The sequence below is a fragment of the Acartia tonsa genome, chromosome 2 (genome assembly GCF_053477335.1).
Source record: "Acartia tonsa isolate MP-2025a chromosome 2, ASM5347733v1, whole genome shotgun sequence".
Lineage (NCBI taxonomy): Eukaryota > Metazoa > Arthropoda > Copepoda > Calanoida > Acartiidae > Acartia > Acartia tonsa.
The window spans coordinates 6673580-6692808 of NC_137261.1; the positions used below are offsets into that span (position 1 = coordinate 6673580).

The 19229-nt window shown below is 31.6% G+C and overlaps 2 protein-coding genes across 3 annotated transcripts in view; both read right to left on the reverse strand.

Moving 5' to 3' along the window:
- Nucleotides 1-8529, reverse strand: part of LOC145335337 (uncharacterized) — a 50117-nt gene extending 41588 nt beyond the window's left edge. Inside the window, exon 1 of the mRNA XM_080181075.1 lies at nucleotides 7666-8529. The gene's annotated coding sequence lies outside the window, so the exon portion shown is untranslated. The remainder of the gene's footprint in view (nucleotides 1-7665) is intronic.
- Nucleotides 8530-12292: 3763 nt separating this feature from the next.
- Nucleotides 12293-19229, reverse strand: part of LOC145335028 (TRPL translocation defect protein 14-like) — a 29858-nt gene continuing 22921 nt past the window's right edge. For both annotated transcript variants that reach the window (XM_080180710.1, XM_080180719.1), the window contains exons 14-17: nucleotides 18803-18889; nucleotides 15441-15494; nucleotides 14969-15048; nucleotides 12293-14784 (exon numbers count right to left, since the gene is read on the reverse strand). In XM_080180710.1, coding sequence (XP_080036836.1) covers nucleotides 14706-14784; nucleotides 14969-15048; nucleotides 15441-15494; nucleotides 18803-18889 — 300 coding nt within the window. In that variant the 3' untranslated portion in view covers nucleotides 12293-14705. The remainder of the gene's footprint in view (nucleotides 14785-14968; nucleotides 15049-15440; nucleotides 15495-18802; nucleotides 18890-19229) is intronic.

Genomic DNA, 19229 nt, shown 5'->3' on the forward strand with positions numbered 1-19229 from the left:
ATGGAAAGCTGTTTATAATACGATGCGATAAATAACAATTACGGATTTTATGATAATAGTCCACATAGGCAGAATTTCACAAAAATGAGGGGAAGATTGAAATACTGTTTTTTAGATTGAGTTTTTGTCTGTATTTAATTGACCAGTTCTCTTTTTTTTAAAGGAAATACAAACCCAGTTTTACATTTATCACTTTTCATCACGTGAAAGTTTATTTTTTAAAATTTTTTTAGAGGATTTTTAAAAAATCCACATTCAATAAACCTAATATTTCGGCTGTCTGTGTGTGTACAATCTTATGCTATTAATTTGTTCATGTGCTATTGTATATGTACAATATTAGGTTATGGCATAAAATGAAAGGGGAAGGTTAACGTTGACCCGATGAGGAAAATGACGCCATTCCAACTCCATTCTCAATTTTAAAAGACTGATTAGTTTTTTTTGGTAGGGGCTACATCTATCAGAGGGTTACCTAACCCAATATCCTTAAACCTACCCTGGACCAGTAATAAGCTCCAATAAAAATTGTATATTGAAGACTAAATACAATTATACATATATATTTTGTATATAAGATTGGGCAAAGTAATAGTTATCTCTGAATAATAAAGCACACAAGGGAATAAAATTATATCAGCTATGCTGCAATTATTATTAAGTTAGGGTGTGCAATCAAGTTGACAAAACAGAGTCGATTTTGTCCAAAAAAAAAACCACTTACTCAACACCTATTGTGAAGCTTCTCTAAAAAGCTTAGCTTTATCGTTTAAATAATAATTAAATTTTTCTTTCAACAAGTGTCTTCGAGTCCAGCCTCTAGGGATCTTTGATTATAAGTTGGTTTAGGGTGCTAATAAGTAAATATACTTAATAACCTCAAATTATGTATGAAACTTCCCTAAAAGATTTTGCATAAAACAAAATATTTTTTTTTTAATAAAAAAGTTTGTTTTTGAGTGTATGTATATTGTATATGGACGATACAAAGTCTTATTAGATAACGTTTCTATTAAATATGTATTTTTTTTTTAAAAATACCAACTGCCCTTTTTCAAGGTATTAATTCAGTTTACTAAAATCATATAGAAAACGAAAAGAAAATTGTTTTATCTAAATAGAGTATAAACACTCATCAGCGAAGATATAATTTTTTATTGTTGACATAGTCCGTAGGTAAGACTGTAGTAAAGTACATTTCTGGTGTACTTTGATACCATTAGCAGGGTTTTGTTCAATATCATCAGTTGACGATGCCTTTTCCTTATTCTATTTCTTAGGAGTGTAATTTATCCTTTCCTACCCTGGACCAATACAAAGTTTCTCTGAAATTTTGTTTAAAACTTAATATTTTATTATCAAGGATTATTTATAATTGTAAGTTTAGAATATGAACCTTATGTTTTAATTTACCAGTCAAACACTTTGCTAATTTCAAACTGACTAAAATAAAAATGAAATGAAAAAGTTACTGTGACAATTCAAAAATTCAAAACTTTATTTTTCCCTTCTATTCAAATAAACTATAATTTGTACATTTTATAAATTTGCAACCCTATTTGTAACGCACCTATTTTATTAATTAAGGCATGTCCGTAAATCTATATGTATACTCAAGAGTCGAAATTCGGTTGGTCCAATGATGTAATTAAAACAAAGCTATATTGTAAAATACTTTAATTTTATTCTGAATTGTCTTGGGGGAAATACTTATACAATTTTAGATAGATTAGTAAAGTTTTTGGGAGATGGAGAACTTCATTTAATGGAAGCTTTACAGCGATAATTTTCCTTTTTTTAATGTTTTAAGCTATTTTACTGCACTCACTATATGCTAGGAGTACAGCCACTACTAGTTAGACAAACTAAAAATGAAAGCGCTAGAAAAGCTACCCCACTAATAAACTCATTTTCTTTCAAGTTATTATAAAGCTATTAAGTAAGATAAAGAAGAAATTATTTTCAACTACTTTATGATTCAGTGCAGGTTTGATAAGACTGGTATCTCACTCCAAGGATGTAAAGATTGGATTCTAGGACAGACATAAGGAATCTGAATTCAAACTGTTTTGCCTTCAAATTTTCCGTTGGTTAAAAATGATCATTTTTGCCCAAAAATAAAACTCTAATATATTTTTTTGTTTATTTTTAAAACAAATTTTAATTCTCATATTTTGGGAGATATTAAAGTTAAATGAAAAGCAATAATAAACCTAAAGTTTTTATGTAACGTTTTACTATATTGACATTACGAAGATACAATAATGTAGAATACTTGCATGAGCGTTCCATTTATAAAATTTCTTCATGTGTCACATCCTTATCCCCTGAATTGGATATAATAAAGCGAGATGAAAGGAAAACAATAGTTTTGTCCTGCTTTCTATATATCACACTCTCCTTTAATTTTTTCAAAAACAATTTCTTATAACACATATAAGTATTAAGTTGAACGTCTTATAAGATCTGAAACACGGCTCGAACGATGGACACGCTTAGTAGATGGTTAATGGCATAACAGAAAAATAAATATTTGCCTCAAAAAATATTTACCCCATTAAACCTTTTTTCTTTCTGAGTTTTAAAATAATGTGAGTGATAATATAAAAAGAATATTTTATTGGCATTCGACTGTAAATTATGCTGGTCCCCAAAGTTTTATAGAAATGTTCTCTCATAGTCGGATAAAATTATGGCGGTACACATTATCCATTGTCAATTGTCTTATCACTTATAATCCCTGAACTTTAAAAAACAAAAATAATCTTGATTGCATTAAAGACGAGCGTGTTATTTTTCTATATGTACACAGCCAATACATTCAACAAAACTGATTTATTTTTTATATATTTTCCAGACATTATAGAAAAAGAGATAGACCAATGGTTTTTTTTGGTCTTACATAACCTACAATTACTAATGGTTTATGGCAACTATATGACACTTTTAAAAATAACGTACAGAGAGGAAATGCAAAATAATAAGACAAGAAATTAGAATGACTGCCTTCTCTTTTTTTCTCTCCCAAGAATTCTTTACCCCAATGTAAACGCAATTTTATTAACGTTGACATTATATCTCTAGTTTTTTTTGTTGATATGATAACAGCACAAATGTTTTAATAAAATTCTATTTTGGATTGCTTGCAATAAACAATTTATCTTTCTTATGTTCTTTCATCACTGGTTCAACATTAGCTTTAGAAAAATAATAAAAACTATAAATGAAAGGTTTTTGAAGACAAGTATTAATTTTAAACAAATTCAAACAAAAATTGTCTGGTATTTTTTAAAAATGATCAAAATATTATTTTAGATTTTTGTATAAGTCTATGTTAAATTGTCAAATTAAAAACATTAAAAATTAATAACGAAAATTAATTAGTTATAAAATTTAAAAGGATCACGTCACTATTTTTAAATATATATTAGTAGAGAACCAATTTTTAAATTGTTAGAAAAATATAAAAGTACATTTATTTGAATTATTCTTTATTTTACTATTTGTAAAATTATCAGAAAATATAATTACAATTATATTTCAACTATTTTTATTGGTTAGTTTTCCACTGAACGTAAAAAATAAATGTAACAAGGATGACAACATCCATGTTAACCGAAGCTCTGAAATCTTAAAGTAAACAAACGTCTATGAACACGTGAAGAGTGTCCAATATTGCTCCAGGAAACAAAGTTTAAAATCGATAGGACATTTATAACATGCCTAAATTGGCAAAAAGAGGTAAACTTTACTGGTAGACGTACATATACTAATTGTGGAAATGCTTCGCTTTAAAAGATATCAGTAAATTTTAAATTTCTGCCAAATTTACATCCAGAAGCATAATTTTGATAAAAATACATAGACTGTATTTCAGCTGGCATCAGGTTTAATGTCACTAAAGATATCAAGAAAGCAATCAATCGAATAGAACTTCAATAGCAAGATTTATTTTAGCCATACAAATGTTTAGGGCGGAAGAGCAATTTCAAATGAGCTAAAAATCATGTTTATATTTATAAGAAAAAAGTTAATAATATATTATACATATTATATTGAAATAAATTTATTTAATTAAAAAGGCTTAAAAAGTTATATTTGTTCTTAATCCTTTAGTTTTTTTTGTTAAGTTTATATAATATGCAGTGGCTGCTATTCAGCCAATTAATTCAAATTGAAAATGCCGCAAAATTTAATATTTTGTTGGAGTAAGGTTGGAGTAAAACTTGTTTTTACACGTAACTAAAGGGGGAAAAAAGATAAGGGGGTTGTGGGGAAATTTTCTTTTGAATTTTTTGTCAGTATCACATTCCTTTTTCCCCGATAACATGAAATCTTTAATTTTAATAATTGTTACATAAAAATATAAGTTAACAAGAGCAAGTACATATGTTTAAAGGAGGCAAAATAATATTATACAAAGGAATTCAATTTAGCAGAGATATAATCCCTCGTCGAGGCCAATAAAAAAAGAAATAATTCCTATAATTTTAATGAATATTTAAACCATTCATTTCTTTAATATCAAGTGTAAAATTAAAATTTGTTTCATTCTGATAAATATATTGTTAGGTGAGCAATATTGATTAATTTCTCCAAAAATTTATTTAGATTCTCTTTTTTTCGGGGGGGGGGGGGGAGTTGAAAGGATTGTAGATTAATTAAAACCATCCTAGTCCTGTAACTCCCTGAGAGATAATAAACACATACTACACAAGAATTACTTATTTATTTTATAATTTGGAACTGGGCCAAAAAGTTTGTATCATATTGCAAGCTGATCAAAGATACGTATAGTATACAAATTCAAGAATACAATGATAGGTAAATAGATGATGAATTAATTTCCCACAAAGACGAAGCTGTCTAGGATATGCATATTGTAGTATAGGGATAGATAAAAGAATTTTCAAAAAATTCGCCCAAAATTCATTTAAATTTTAATATACTTTTTGTTTCGCCCCTATTCATTAGGAGGGAGTAGGGGAGGGGAAAAATAGCCTAAAACCACCACAAGACAATTAAGAAGCTTCCCAGAAAACAATCACTTAAACCAGGATTTTCAGAGATCTTCAGCTGCATACAAATGACCTTATGTTTACTTTATATTTTATGACTATCTTTGTACTCTACCAGCCACCTGGAATGCGTTTTTCATTAACAATAGCTTTATAGTGGAACAGGCAACTTCAAGATTTAGATTTTATAAAAAAAAAATTTAAAAATGATTTTGACAGTATTGTAGTTACATGTGAAAGGCTATTGTGTCCCTCCTGTGACCTTAACATTAATCTATGATTGTTCAAGTCAACCTGTAACTTATCTTTTGATCGCTCAAAATATATACATTTTTTATAATCGCACGGAGACCTTATTTTTTCTCCACTCTCCTACCTCCCCCCCCCCCCCCCCCCCACATTTCCTAAACAGCCTTCCTAGCATATTGCTGTATATAGTGTACAATCATTATTTATATAAAAGACCGCTTTAAAAAAAACATTTAAATCCAAATTTAAAATTAAAAGGCTGTCTACACCGCCCCCAGGCGTTTTTCAGTCCTTGGATACTTGTATTATATTGTGTTAAACCTATAGTATTCATTGTTTACAAAAAATAGTTTATTAATAAATTCTTAATGCAATGTAATTATCATTTATAAATGTTGAATATTAAATGTATATGTCGTTTTGTCCCAATAAAATATTTGAATTTGAGTGTTTTTTTTAATTATTACTCCGTGGTTTGATTGGATTCAAATTTGAGAAAAGATAAAAATTTTCTTCAATTACTATATCCTAGTATCACTAGCTAAAACATCATATATATATTCTCTACATTATGTATTGAGAACTCTCTGGTAACAATTTTGATACCTTCACTTTCAAGATGAAACTAGTCTCCTATTATTAAAATAGTTGAGACCTCTGATCAAAATTGAATCAACGCTCTGAAACAAAAATGATTTCCTTCAACCACTATCCTGAAGAAGAATCTGCCCCCACCCCCTGACCAACTTCATGCAGCACCTGGTAAAACTGGTCCTTTCATGGCTTACAAGATCAAGAAGAAGAATTTCAAGAAAGAAACATCTCCTACTCTGCCTCGACGGAACTTCTGGTGCTGCTATATATGAATATTTTTTTTAAATATTATGTTTAAAAATCGTCTAAAATATTAGTAAAAATCCTTTAAATCAAATTTATTTTCAACTTTAGTTTTGCATTGACATCTAAAGAGTGCAAACATGCACGAAACAATTTGTCTGAATAAATATGTAAAATTCATATTTTGTTTGTGAGAAATCAATATATATATATATATATACATATCTTTCTGAAGATTGCGAAAGCATGAAACTTTAAGTTAAAGATAAATAAAATTGAAGTAAAATACGTTGTTTTACTATAAAACATATATATATATATTGATTTCTATAAGGTAGGCATATCTTTACATTCATGTATAGGGAAGAGAGAAACATTTTTTTATTCTATCCTGTAATATACAGTAACTAAATATATAAAAACAATTTTTATTTATCAATTTACTTATAGAATATAATTGTTTCATTAATTAATAGATCATCATTTCCATTAAAGAATAAGATATTTTTGTCTGAAGCTAAAGACCTCTTTATATTGATGTATAGAGTTAGGAGAATCATTAATTAATCTCATATTTTTATTTAAACCTATAATATAAAGTTGTAAGGTTGTTGTCTGAAGCTGAAGATCTCTGATATTAACGGTCCGATTGGGTTGTGTACTTTTTAGGGAAGCTTTATAAATGTCTTGAGGTGGTTTGAGGCTTTTTCCATCCTTCTCTAATGGCTAGGGGCGAAGCAACTATTAATCTATATAAAAGGTATAATTAACAAGAAAAAGAATACGAGAAATTGATTGGAGGATAGTATATCTAAAGTTTTTAAAAATACCAAAATGAGGTTGACAATAGTACCCCAAGCAACTTTATACACCTCCATAAGGAATAATTCAAAGAATTATTTCGCTTTTTGGACAAACTAATTTGAATAATAGGTAACGCATTTTTAATTTAAACTTTAGATGTATAAGCTTGTATCTTATATTTTTGACTGTTAATATTAGATCTATTAAAATGTTTGAAATAATTTGTATCTAAGTGCGGGAATAAGGTATAACCAAAAAGCGAAAGAAATCTAAAATGATAATTTCGGGGAAGATAAAAGGTCGTCAACTCTACTATGTATTGCCCCCCGACGACAGCTGATAATCAAGTATAGGTTTTCTGATTTTTCCCCCGAATTTATTTCCTAGTTGGAATAAGCTGATCTAAGTTTGATTTTAATGCTAGAAAATTAGCTAAAAACAATACAAAAAGTGGGGTTCGGTTTAAAATAAAAAATCAACCATAAACTCCAACATATTCTATAAATTAATAAATAAAGAACTTATAATAAGTTTGATAACTAGGAAACTAAAATTCAAAAAGATTTGGATCACAAAGAATGGGCAGAAACCTATCCAGTTAAAAAAATGGCATATGTTAAAATTAAATTGTTTTTATCTTTGATAAAAATAGAATTTACAGACAGTTTTTATAGTTTGGAAGCAGATTTAAAATCTTTAATTTTTTAATTCTAGGATATATATATACTTTTTCTTTAAATAACATTTTTATACTTACTAATTCGCACTCGACAAAAGTGTGGCCCAATTGAGACTTGGGTGATATCAATTCTAAACATGATTCAAATAAACCTTCAAACATATCACACAAAAAAGTCACAAAATTTTGGCTAGCTATTAATTTTCACTAACTTTAAATAATTCACCATGATGATAATATATCTAATAAATATATATATATATAAAGATTATTCACATATTTGCTGGTTTATCATTCATTGTATAACTATGTAAAGCATAACCAGTCCTTCTTATTGATTCTCACACATATTTATATTTGAATAGCTGCATAGCTAGTTAGTAGGATATGAATATTATTATATTGAGAATATGTATATGTATGTAAATACATATTTGTGATATATAGATAATATTATTATCTTTAATTCTGTATTCATCTTTCTACTCACCACCATTTACACTTGTTTTCCACAACTAGCAAGACACACACACACACAAACACACAAAATCTAAATCATACACACAGACATTTAACTAGGCACACTCTTGTACACAGACAAACAAACACCCACACTCACATACACACACACACGCACACACAAACTCACATAACTTGAAGATTATTCAACTAAGTGAAGATAAACGTATTATATTGACTGCACCGGGCCTTTTGGTACGGCGGCGCGGAGCGGCGGTTACACTTTTTTAACGGTTGGCTGCCGCCTTCACTGTCATAATCACTCTACCTGGAAATATCCTTGACCACTCATCCACTGTAACGGGCAAATGACCGATGCCCGGTCATGTATAATTCACCAGCATTACATTGACACACAGGATCTGTATTATCTGTGTGTGTATGCTGTGTGTACAGATAAAAACACAGAGCTCTAACACTGAGCGAGGTTATTTAGTCCCTCTATATGGGCTGGACTAGTGTGTGTTTATGTGTGTGTGTGTGTGTGTGTGTGGAGGCTGTTAGAGGTCCCACCATCATCTCCCCCCTCCCCTTACCAACATAACCTCTCACCTCCCCACCTCCCTTCCTCCCCAAAACGCCCAACCTCTTCTTATACTAAAGCATCCCATACTCATAACTCCCCTTCCCCTCCCCTTCCTTTCAGTGTATTATATAGTAGGCTCTTTTTCTAGGCTCCTTTGCTATTCCCCCCCCCCCCTCCCCCAAGACGTGTGCATAGAATTTCTTCTGGGGGGTGCATGAAAATAACTAAAAAAATTCCGTTATAAACATGATGATTTTATACACAGTTCAATAAAAAAAAAACATGAATAAATAAAATATAAAATTTAATGAGTTATAAGAAAATCAAAATGAGTAAATTATAAATGTGGATATATGCCCATAATTTCTAGAAATTTTGGGTAATATCCTCTTAGAAATTTTATTTTCAATTTTGAAAATTTGAGTACCCCCCCCCCCTCCGACAGAACTATGAACTCTGGCCGCAGCGCTTGGCTCCCTAGCCTGCCTAGCCGCAGAGCTCGGCCCCCCTTGCCTGCCTAGTCGCAGCGCTCGGATCCCTAGCCTATAACCTAACCTAACTTAAAATAGTTGTTCTCTAACCGGAAGGGGGGGGGGGTTCTTAGAGGATAACGCCAAATTTTGTTAATGAGGTGCTTACACCTAGCTTTTTTTCGTCGAGGGGGGGGGGGGTATCACAACCCTAAACCCCTATAGCACGCCCTGCTTCCCCCCCTTATCGTCCCTACTCAAAAACAAATACATCTTTATAAAACACATACACACTTATGTATGAATGCTTTAGAGAGAGATAGATAGATAGATAGATAGAGAGAGAGATAAAGAGGAGAATAAAAAAGAAAAGATAGATAGATGATATGAGGGAGGGAGGCAAAGGCTTGTGTAAACTCTTATATACTTTTCTCCTCTAGGAATGGTCACTAAGAAATATGTCAATAATATAAAAGCATAATTTCTTTTAAACTTTTGCATTTAGATCATTAAAATTCAAGAAGAATGAAATAAAGAAATAATTCTTTTCATCTTACCAACTGTTAGTTAGCCTGTATTAAATACATTTTAAAAGCGAAGCTACTCTAATATGTACTTTGTTTTACACTCTTTTATAACTTCTTAAGAAGCAAGAATTACATCATTAAAACATATGTTTCCTCTACATTTTATCACAACACCTCTTCTAAAGTTTCATACTTTTTCACCTTTATATTTATCACGACTATGGCCAGGAAAACAACCAGTCAATTTAAGTTCCTTAATTATATCAACAAAATGGATATATTATTATTTGGATCTTACACCAGATTTTCAAGTTCTCTTCAGCCATTGTCACTTTTTGAAAATGCCCAGTAGTCGAAATAAATTTATAAGTATAGATGTATACACTAAACAACTACCTTACTCTTTCTTGAAAATATCGCAGAAAATTTTATCTGAAGAAATGATTGCTTTCTCACTGAGCATGACAACCTTACACTTTGAAAGTTAAAAAAGAACCACAGTAAAATAAAATTCGTCTTAGGACAACGGTAAAAGATTTATAGGATATAAATTTAAATATCAATGAACTTTATTTTAATGGCGATAACAACTCGGATCTTTAAACGTGAAAGATGACAAATCTTAGAACCAACATATACTTTCTAGGTCCTTTCATCGGTGAGGATACAAATTTTTAACTATTGTCCCCTCTATTTTTATACTTTATTGTAGACAATACAAGTAACGCTTTACAGAATTTATTTTTAGTTTTAAAATTTTAAATTCAAACAAACTATTAAATGTTAATAAAATGTTAATGCTAACGATTATAGAGTTTCTTCGCTTCCTTGGTCGTACCTAACTGTATAAGAATCATAATGCAAAGTTTGAAACCGAGAGGACAATTCAAACATGTCTAAATTAACATAAAGAGCTAACCGTTCCGAACTAACGGATCGATTAGAAACGCTCCGCTTAAAAAATTTATTCTTATTTATAGGTTAATTAATTTTGCTATGAAGTATTCTATGGTTGAAAGCAAGGATGCATTAAAAAGAGTTTTGGGAAAGAAAGAAGGAAAGATAGAAAAAGATTGAAGAGAAATAGAATTTTCAACGAATCTGTTTATTTTAACTAGATATTGAATTGAAAGTAGGTTCCTTTTTAATTTGAGTTGAGCCATGGTACAGCCCCTCTTAAAACTTCCGACCACCATGAGTGTTTTATAGTTAATTATGCTTCATAATGATAGAAATGGAAAAGTTTCAGTCTTCTATCTTGAATATCTTAAAATAATGACTGACGAACATACGGACAGACATAGTAAATATACAGTAGCTACTAAAATAAAATTAGGAATTAGGAATTATACAATATACAACAAGTAAAGTGAAGCAAAGATTTAAAGATTATTTAATTTTGTTTGGGCGGAGGGGGCGATAGCCAAATAAGAGGAGATTTAGATACATTTTTATTGAGAAGAGGAAGGGGGTGTAGATCAAACATTAAAGATGTTTAAATGAAATGGGTTTGTACCCTCACAACCTCCCCCCCCCTTCCCCCCACTTACAATATGTATGTAAATGTCTGAATGTCAGGTCCAGTACAATAATAACACGAATAAAAGGATCTAAATAAAAGAATTGCAAGCTTTTGCAGAGAATATGATATATCAAAGTAAAACTAGAAAAAGGGAAGGGGTTAAATAACTGTATGCCCCGACCCCGTGACGACTTTTAATTGGGTCTTTGAATATCAGCTTTTAGTGTCGTAAAACAGCCAAGTCGCTACAAAAAAGGTCCCCAAGACAGGTTCCAGGTAGTTGTCTGGGTTATACATCTATACTTATTATAGTTATTTATAAGATATATCCTGTAAAGATATATCTGCCTTTTGAAGATTAAACGATAGACTGATGGACAAAATTAGTTGAATTCTGGATGCTCATCATTAGTACAGGAATCATCCAAAAAATTTCAGCTGTTTTTCTACATATAAGCAGCCGAGAAATTCACATTTTCCCCCACAGCGTCACGGACGAACTGACAAAGTGAATTAAAAAGTAGCTTCGCTTCTAAACGCTTAAATGATACATAAAATAAATCTATCAAATTTGAATTTAAATATAAATTTATTCCTGATGGAAGGTTGACAATATTTTGTTTAAATCTCCACTAAGCTCAGGGAGGGAATGAGTAATGGCACCTAAATAAATCTACTACCTTCTCCTTCAAATATTAAGCCGCCATAAGGATAATATCACTCATAATATGTTTGTTAAAGATTTTTTTCGTCCATTGAACCATCCCCGAATTTCTGCCTAAACAGAACTGAAATGTTTGCTTTGTAAGTACAAATAACAGTTTTCAACTCAAATATTTAGCCCACAAAATTTTGTAAGATTATAGAAAAGATTGGGTAGTCCCTTTCGTGACAACGCCTCTTAAGGGGAGTTTCGCCGTATTTTCACAGTAGTTTTTGCTAGGTTAGTTAGGGTTAGGTTAGTTGAGCCCTCCAAAGGGGCTAGAAATAGGAGAAAATCTAATGAGGGCGGGGGGGGGGGGGGGGTGGTACTAGAGATTGGGATGCACATTACACAATCCCTTTCGACTGAAAAACTAAAATTTTGATGTTAACGCACTGATTAATTAATAAAGTAGGTATGCGAAAATAAATGAAAAGATTCTTTTAAAAACATTTATTTCACATCTAGCTTAACATATAATTTTGTGTCAATTATAAAACCATTTTCAAATCTAAATCATATTTATGATAAAAAGTGTTTTGTAGGAAAATTTTTATTATTTATAAAATCAATTATGATATGCGCATATAAGCTCTACAAGTGACTAACAACATTAAATATTTTTAAAAAAATTTCTCACATTATTACAAAGCTAACAGTGTACTAAACATCACCTTAACAGCAGAAACAAGGAATTATGTATCTTAAGAAAGAGGGTCATTTTTTTACGTTTTTTTCCCGTAAAGTTGTATGTTATAGTTCAGTCAAATGCGCTTATTAAGTCAAACTGTTCTTAATAAAGAACATTTTATTAAAATTAAAGAACAGTCTGACCTAATAATCGCATTTGACCAAACACTAACACACAACGTGACAGAAAATACGCGAAAAAATTACCCATTTTCTTATTACAAACATCACAAAGCATTATAATGATAAAATAATACAAAATTCAACAACATATATAGCGTTTTTTTTTTTTGAAAAAAATGAATTAAAAAGTTTTTGTTCAGATACACTTTCCCCATGTCCCTGCTTGATTAACAAAATTAACAAATTTAAAATCTTCAATAAAAAATTATCTATTGAAAGAATAATCAAAAGTGATTTTATCTAACTTTTGGTGAAAGTACTTAAAATTCTAGAATTTATATACATTTACAATTTACATAATGACATATATTGCTTACAATATCTATTTCTTGACTACATTTATAATGTGGGATTATTATAATTTTTATTTAAAATAAACAAGCAAAATGGTTCAGAAATGGTTATTTCTCACATCGTATAATAGACAGCTTTCCGCAGATATCAAAATGATTTTTTAGTATGGCTGAGAACCGGTTCTAATCCTGCAGACATTTATCGATTTCAAAGGCATACTGAAAAACTTTTATTTTAATAAAGATCTTTTTTTTGTGAGGCGGGATGACTTATATATGATTGACCTATCCCTGAATACTTTGCTTGTCTATGATATTGGTATTATAGCAGACATTTATCAATATATCAGATTTTTACTTTAGATCTTTTCCAGGACCTTCTACGTTTATATTTGATAGAGTTATACAGTACTCTTCTTTAAAACAAGAAGTTTTATACAAATTTGCAAATATTGATTGTCTTTTGGGTATATAAGACTTTTAGCTATATGAAGAGTGATACGTTAATAAATGATATTAATAAACTTTCCCTTTCTTATGTTTAACTAAGAAATATTTACGAGAAAACTAAGTTTTCCTCCATTAACCTATCCTGTCTTACTTTGTTGTGCTTTCCCCCCAAAGTGCCTATCGAGCAACGCACAACCCATCCCCACTTGTCTGTATGCCTAACCACTGAGGTTCCTATGCCTGCGGTGGATAAACCTAACCAGACCTGAAGTAATAAAAAAATTAGAACTACTCCCCCCCCCCCGTTATTTTAAGATAAAAGATTGGGAATTCATTGCTCAATAAGGCACAGGAGTGAAATTACTGAGTTTTTTGCAAATACGATTAAAACTTATAGAATAAATAATGCGAATCCATATAATAAGTCAAATTAAAAATATTTCCTTAATTAAAATTTTAGTTAGTTTTTTAAATTTTACGCCTTACTTATTTATTAATAAAATTATTTTTTTTTAATGTATGCATGTGTATATATATATTGTATTAATATTGCAGGGACCACAATAACAAATAGATAATTCAGAATTTAAACACAAAAATCACCGAAAAAATCAGCAAAACAAATATTTTCTTTTAGAACAACTCGTAGAATAAGGTTTAAAAGATTAAGAATTACATTCAAGAAATTGATAAAACGCGTGCATAGGTTTTTACTGGGGGGGGGGGGGGAAGGGGATGGAGGTCCCGGACTATGCGAAAATTTAATATTTCATAAAATATATGATTGAGGGGTGTAAAGTAGTTGTTAGATTGGGGGGGGGGGGGTGTAAAAAATAGGCTAATATTGTGAAATAATTTTTAGGGGGGTTTTTCACCATCCCCTGTCTAAATATTTTTTTCTGCCTTGTTCTACAATTAATTGTTGATTCTGATTACGAATTACAACACCGGTTATGTGCAATATTTACCGTAAACTAAGAACATCCAGCGATTTTAATTGGTTTTATCTAGTATATATTTAAGTAATAATCGGCTGAATAATGATTCTATGTTTTCAGGCTGTTGCTAAGTGCAAGAGTATTATTATTCGGGAAGGGAGAGGACTATTGACGACTAAATCATTCCTAGACCTTTTAACCAGAAAAAAATAATTTATCGTGTATTATCCTATCCCTTTATTTCCTGATTATTATAGATATACTTAATTTAGTATGTATTCATATATATAGATTTTATTATTTTTCTTCAGTAAGAGTTTCTGATGGTGCTTCGGCAAAGTCGTTGAGGCTCTCCAAGGTATCTTTGTTATCTTTTCTGTAAAATAATATTTATGTTATTCAGATTACTGTGTAATAGAATAGAAATCTATAATACAAAGTAGCTTGATGTCCGTCCGTTCGTCCGTCTGAAGCTTAAGATCTCGGTAACCACTAAACCGATCGGATTCTACTCTTTAGGGAATATACAAACTAGTATGAGTATAAAGTAACTACTATACCTAGACAGATTATACATGGAGTATCTGGGGTCTCCAGTAATATTCTTCTGGATCTCTAAGAATGGTGGTAGGCTCAGTTCCTAATTAAAAACATTTAAATAAATAAAACGATTTCTAATATCATCTATTAGAATTTATAGATCTACACCTCCTTCTAATGCAAAAATAGCTTGTCGTTGAGTATAATGTTTTTTCACTTAATGTAACGAATGAAAATAAAAAATCACAAAAAAAAATAATTTTAGCTTCAATTAAATTAGATAAAACACTATTCAAAATTCATATTTACTAACAAGGCTCGACAACCGAGCCCCAGCTGCGCAATAAGCCTCAAATTCAAAGCCGTTAGCGTGACAAAATATATGGCTTGTCTCTTTAGGAGCAGGGTTAGACATCTAGCTGAATCTAAAGTTATGATATGACTATTTGACTGAGACTGACGCGCAGCTGGCGAGCCCTGACTACTAATTACCTCAGCACTCATAGCAGAGTAGGTCTCCAGTAACATAAGTCCGGCCAAAGGAGACTAGAAAAATACAAAATCATACATGTGTATACTTTAAAAATAACTTTTATTTCGTATTTAATACTATTAGTCTTAAATAAACTATTATAATAATGTAGTTCTTGTGTGATTTGATGTTTAAATGCGTTAGTTTGATGAAAACCTAACGAGTAATAGGAGGCCCTGCAGGACTACATAGAACCTAATTTGACCTATCCTACGGTTTCCTGGCCCTCCAGGGCTACACAGTACCTATTCGTACCTAACCTAACCTGAAGTAATTTATTTTCAAACTAGGGGGAGGGAGATTTTGCCTCGACTAGGCAGTTTTAGGGAAACCGCCTGAATAAAAAAAATGTCCCTATAAACAGGAAAAGACAGGCAAGTATTAGATGCAGTTAAATAAAAGTCAATATCGAAGATATTCTTTATAGATTTATCAGAAATATTTCTGAACAACGCAGGGACAAGGTATTACTCAAACCTTTCGCCAGTAAAACATAGAAAATTTATTGAGTTAAATGGGGGTTTTCCTTTAAAGAGCCTGTGGAGTATTGACCCGACACAATATTTTCCCACTTATGTCTATCCCCTGTAGTGCCCAAACCCCAAAGGGGCTAACCAGTACATAATCTTGTGATGGGGGGGGGGGGGGGGTTCCCGTGTTCAACAACGGATATCGAGAAAATTAAAGTGGAACTCTAACATAACGAAATGGTTGCAAAAAATAGTTTTTCTTTCAGTTCAAATCACTTCTCCTTGGATGAGAACAGTTTACATATATAATAGGGAAATATGTTTTCTAGTTGACTAATGCGTAGAAATATTTTCAATGGTAAATAATAGTTTGATTATCACACAAACAAGTATAATTATACACATAGGTAGCCCAGCCAAAACAAGCAAATTTCAGATAACTTTTGCGTTTGATAGTAAACTAGTAATCCTATTATATAAAGTAGTAAGCGTTTTTTGTCTGTCCCGAAGGATCTCGCTAACCGCTGATCGATATTGTTCTCCTTTACAGTGAAGCGTCGTATAGGTCCTGGGAGGTTGTAAACTATTTTTTTTAGGAGGGGGGGAGGTTGTCTTCACCCTCCTTCCCCCGAAAAACTTTTTTTTTTACAATTTTGAAACTTGAGGAGAAATGGGATGAGGTCGACTTTCACCCCTCCTACCCTAAGTACCTCTAGAGGCTTCTAGGGGCGTAGCCGCTAGTTAATTTAATAAAGCATAGATGCATATTAACAGAATGATTTTTAAAAACGCTTTTTATTTGAGCTAGCTCAAAGCTGTATGTAAAATAAAAAGGATTCGGCAGCCTTCTACCGACCGTTTCACGGGATAATAATGAAAAATCCACAAAGAAAAACAGCAAAATATTTTCGAGGTAGTACATAAGAGGTCGATATTATTAAGTTTAGACTTAATGTACATCCCTGGGTATTAAATAATCGACCGTAAAATCATCATCTAATATCAAAATTGTGTTTTTAAATTTTATATAAAAAACAATACACCTTCCTGACTCCTTTGACTGAATATTGTTATGACGTTGGTCCATCTCTATTTAAAGCTAGCTGCACCACTAATAATTGGAGATTAAATCAGGAAGAGGGGGGGAGGGGATATTGAACTGTAAATTACCAATTAGTAGAGCCAAATGTTTTATAACGTTGGTATCTTGACCATTAGTCAAAAACTTTGATTGAATTTTAATTGGTTGGATCTCAAGTGGTACTGTCTAAATTTTTCAACCAATAATCTACATAATGGAATTTTTTTTTATCATCAGTTGAATGTTTATCCATTTATCGTTCAGTTTCTAATCTAATAACTAAAAGGATACTAAAGTATAAAGTAGCTACGCAGGGGCGTCCAAGCTTTTTTTTTTGGGGGGGGTAAAAAATTTTAGGGGGGGGGGTAATTCGTGTTTGGGGGGGGTAAAATGGCGCGCGAAGCGCGCCGAAATTTTTTTTTACCCCCCCCAAAATTTTTACCCCGGGGGTAAAATTTGATTGGGGGGGGTAATTACCCCCCCTAAAGTCTGTTGGGGGGGGTAAATACTCCCCCCAAATCTGTTGGGGGGGGTAATTACCCCCCCCAAACTAATTTACCCCGGGGGTAAAATTTTTGGGGGGGGTAATTTAATTATGTAAAAAAAGCACCTACCTAATCTATTAAGTTAATAAGTACTATCTTATAACACTAGCGGCTACGCCCCTAGAAGCCTCTAGGGGCACTTAATTTAGGAGAGGGAAAAGTCGGCCTCATCCCATATTAAATTTGAGTTTCAAAAGAATAAAAAAAATATTTTTTGGGGGGGAGGGGGGTGAAGACACCCTCTCAAAAAATAGTTTAAAACCTTCCCAGAACCTATAAGAAGCTTCCCTGTAAAGGAGAACAATATCGGTTCAGCGGTTAGTGAGATCCTTCGGGACAGACAAAAAACGCTTACTACTTTATATAATAGGATAAAGTAGTAAGTAAGGTTTATTTGACTATAGCTTCAGATTTCATTACTTTTAATACTGAGTTCTCCTTTTTAGGAAAGCTTCACATAGATCCCATGATGGTTCCACACTATTATAGGTCAATCCTTTGAGTGGTTTTAGGCTATTTTTCTCCTCCCTTTTTACGAGTTCTTAGATGCTAAGGGCGCCACTACTATTCAAATATATAGTAGTATCTCATTCTTTAGAACATAAAAATACAATAATTAACTCACTAACCAATGAACCAATATGATTTTACTTTAAAGTGAAGCGTCTTATAGGTCCTGGTAAGTTTTATAACTAGTTTTGAGACACCATGACATCCTCCCAAAAGAAATCGCCTATAGAAATTCTTTTTCATTATTTAATGAAATATTTAATTTAGTTAGGTATCTATTTTATGGAATCTTCAGTGCTTTACAATTACATCATAGATCCCCGGGATGGTTTTAGCCCTTATAAAGGCCCAAGCAAATAAAACATGATCAAACTATTAAATTTTTTGTTATCATGGTTAAGAACTGTTTTAACTGGTTGGACAGTAAAATTTTTTTTTAAGAACATTCAATTTGGGGGGGGGTAAATACCCCCCCCCCAAAATTTTTTTTTTAAAGAACATTTATTTTGGGGGGGGTAATTACCCCCCCCAAAATCGTTTGGGGGGGGTAAATACCCCCCCCAAAATCCAAGGTAGGGGTAATTTTTTTTTGGGGGGGGTATTGTTCACAAAATTTTGGGGGTGCCAAATGGCCCATTACCCCCCCCCCTTGGACGCCTATGTAGCTACGGATACTAAAAAATAAAATATTATTATTTAACTAAACATGTTTTTACCTCATAAATATCTAGATGGAAATAATGGTTATTGTAGACGAAACATTTTCTAGTCTTGACAATTGTAAAGTTGTTATTCGTATCAGCCTAAAAATAATAATAAAATTGTATTTAGTGCGTCAAACGCTTTGCAAATGTCAAACTGTATGAAACTAAACAAAACAATCTTATTTATATATTTATCTAATGGACTGTTATCCTATGGATATTATTACGTAGATCTTACAACAGATTTTCATGTTCTCTAGAATAGTGGGGTATAGTCCCTTTCGTAACATCGCACCTTATGGGGCGATTCTTCGTATTTTTCACAATAGCTTTTTTCGTATTTCTAGCCCCTGCGGGGCAAATTACCTAACCATGTGGGGCAATCACCTAACCCAATATAACCTAACCTAAAATAACCTATAAAAAGCCATTTTAAAAA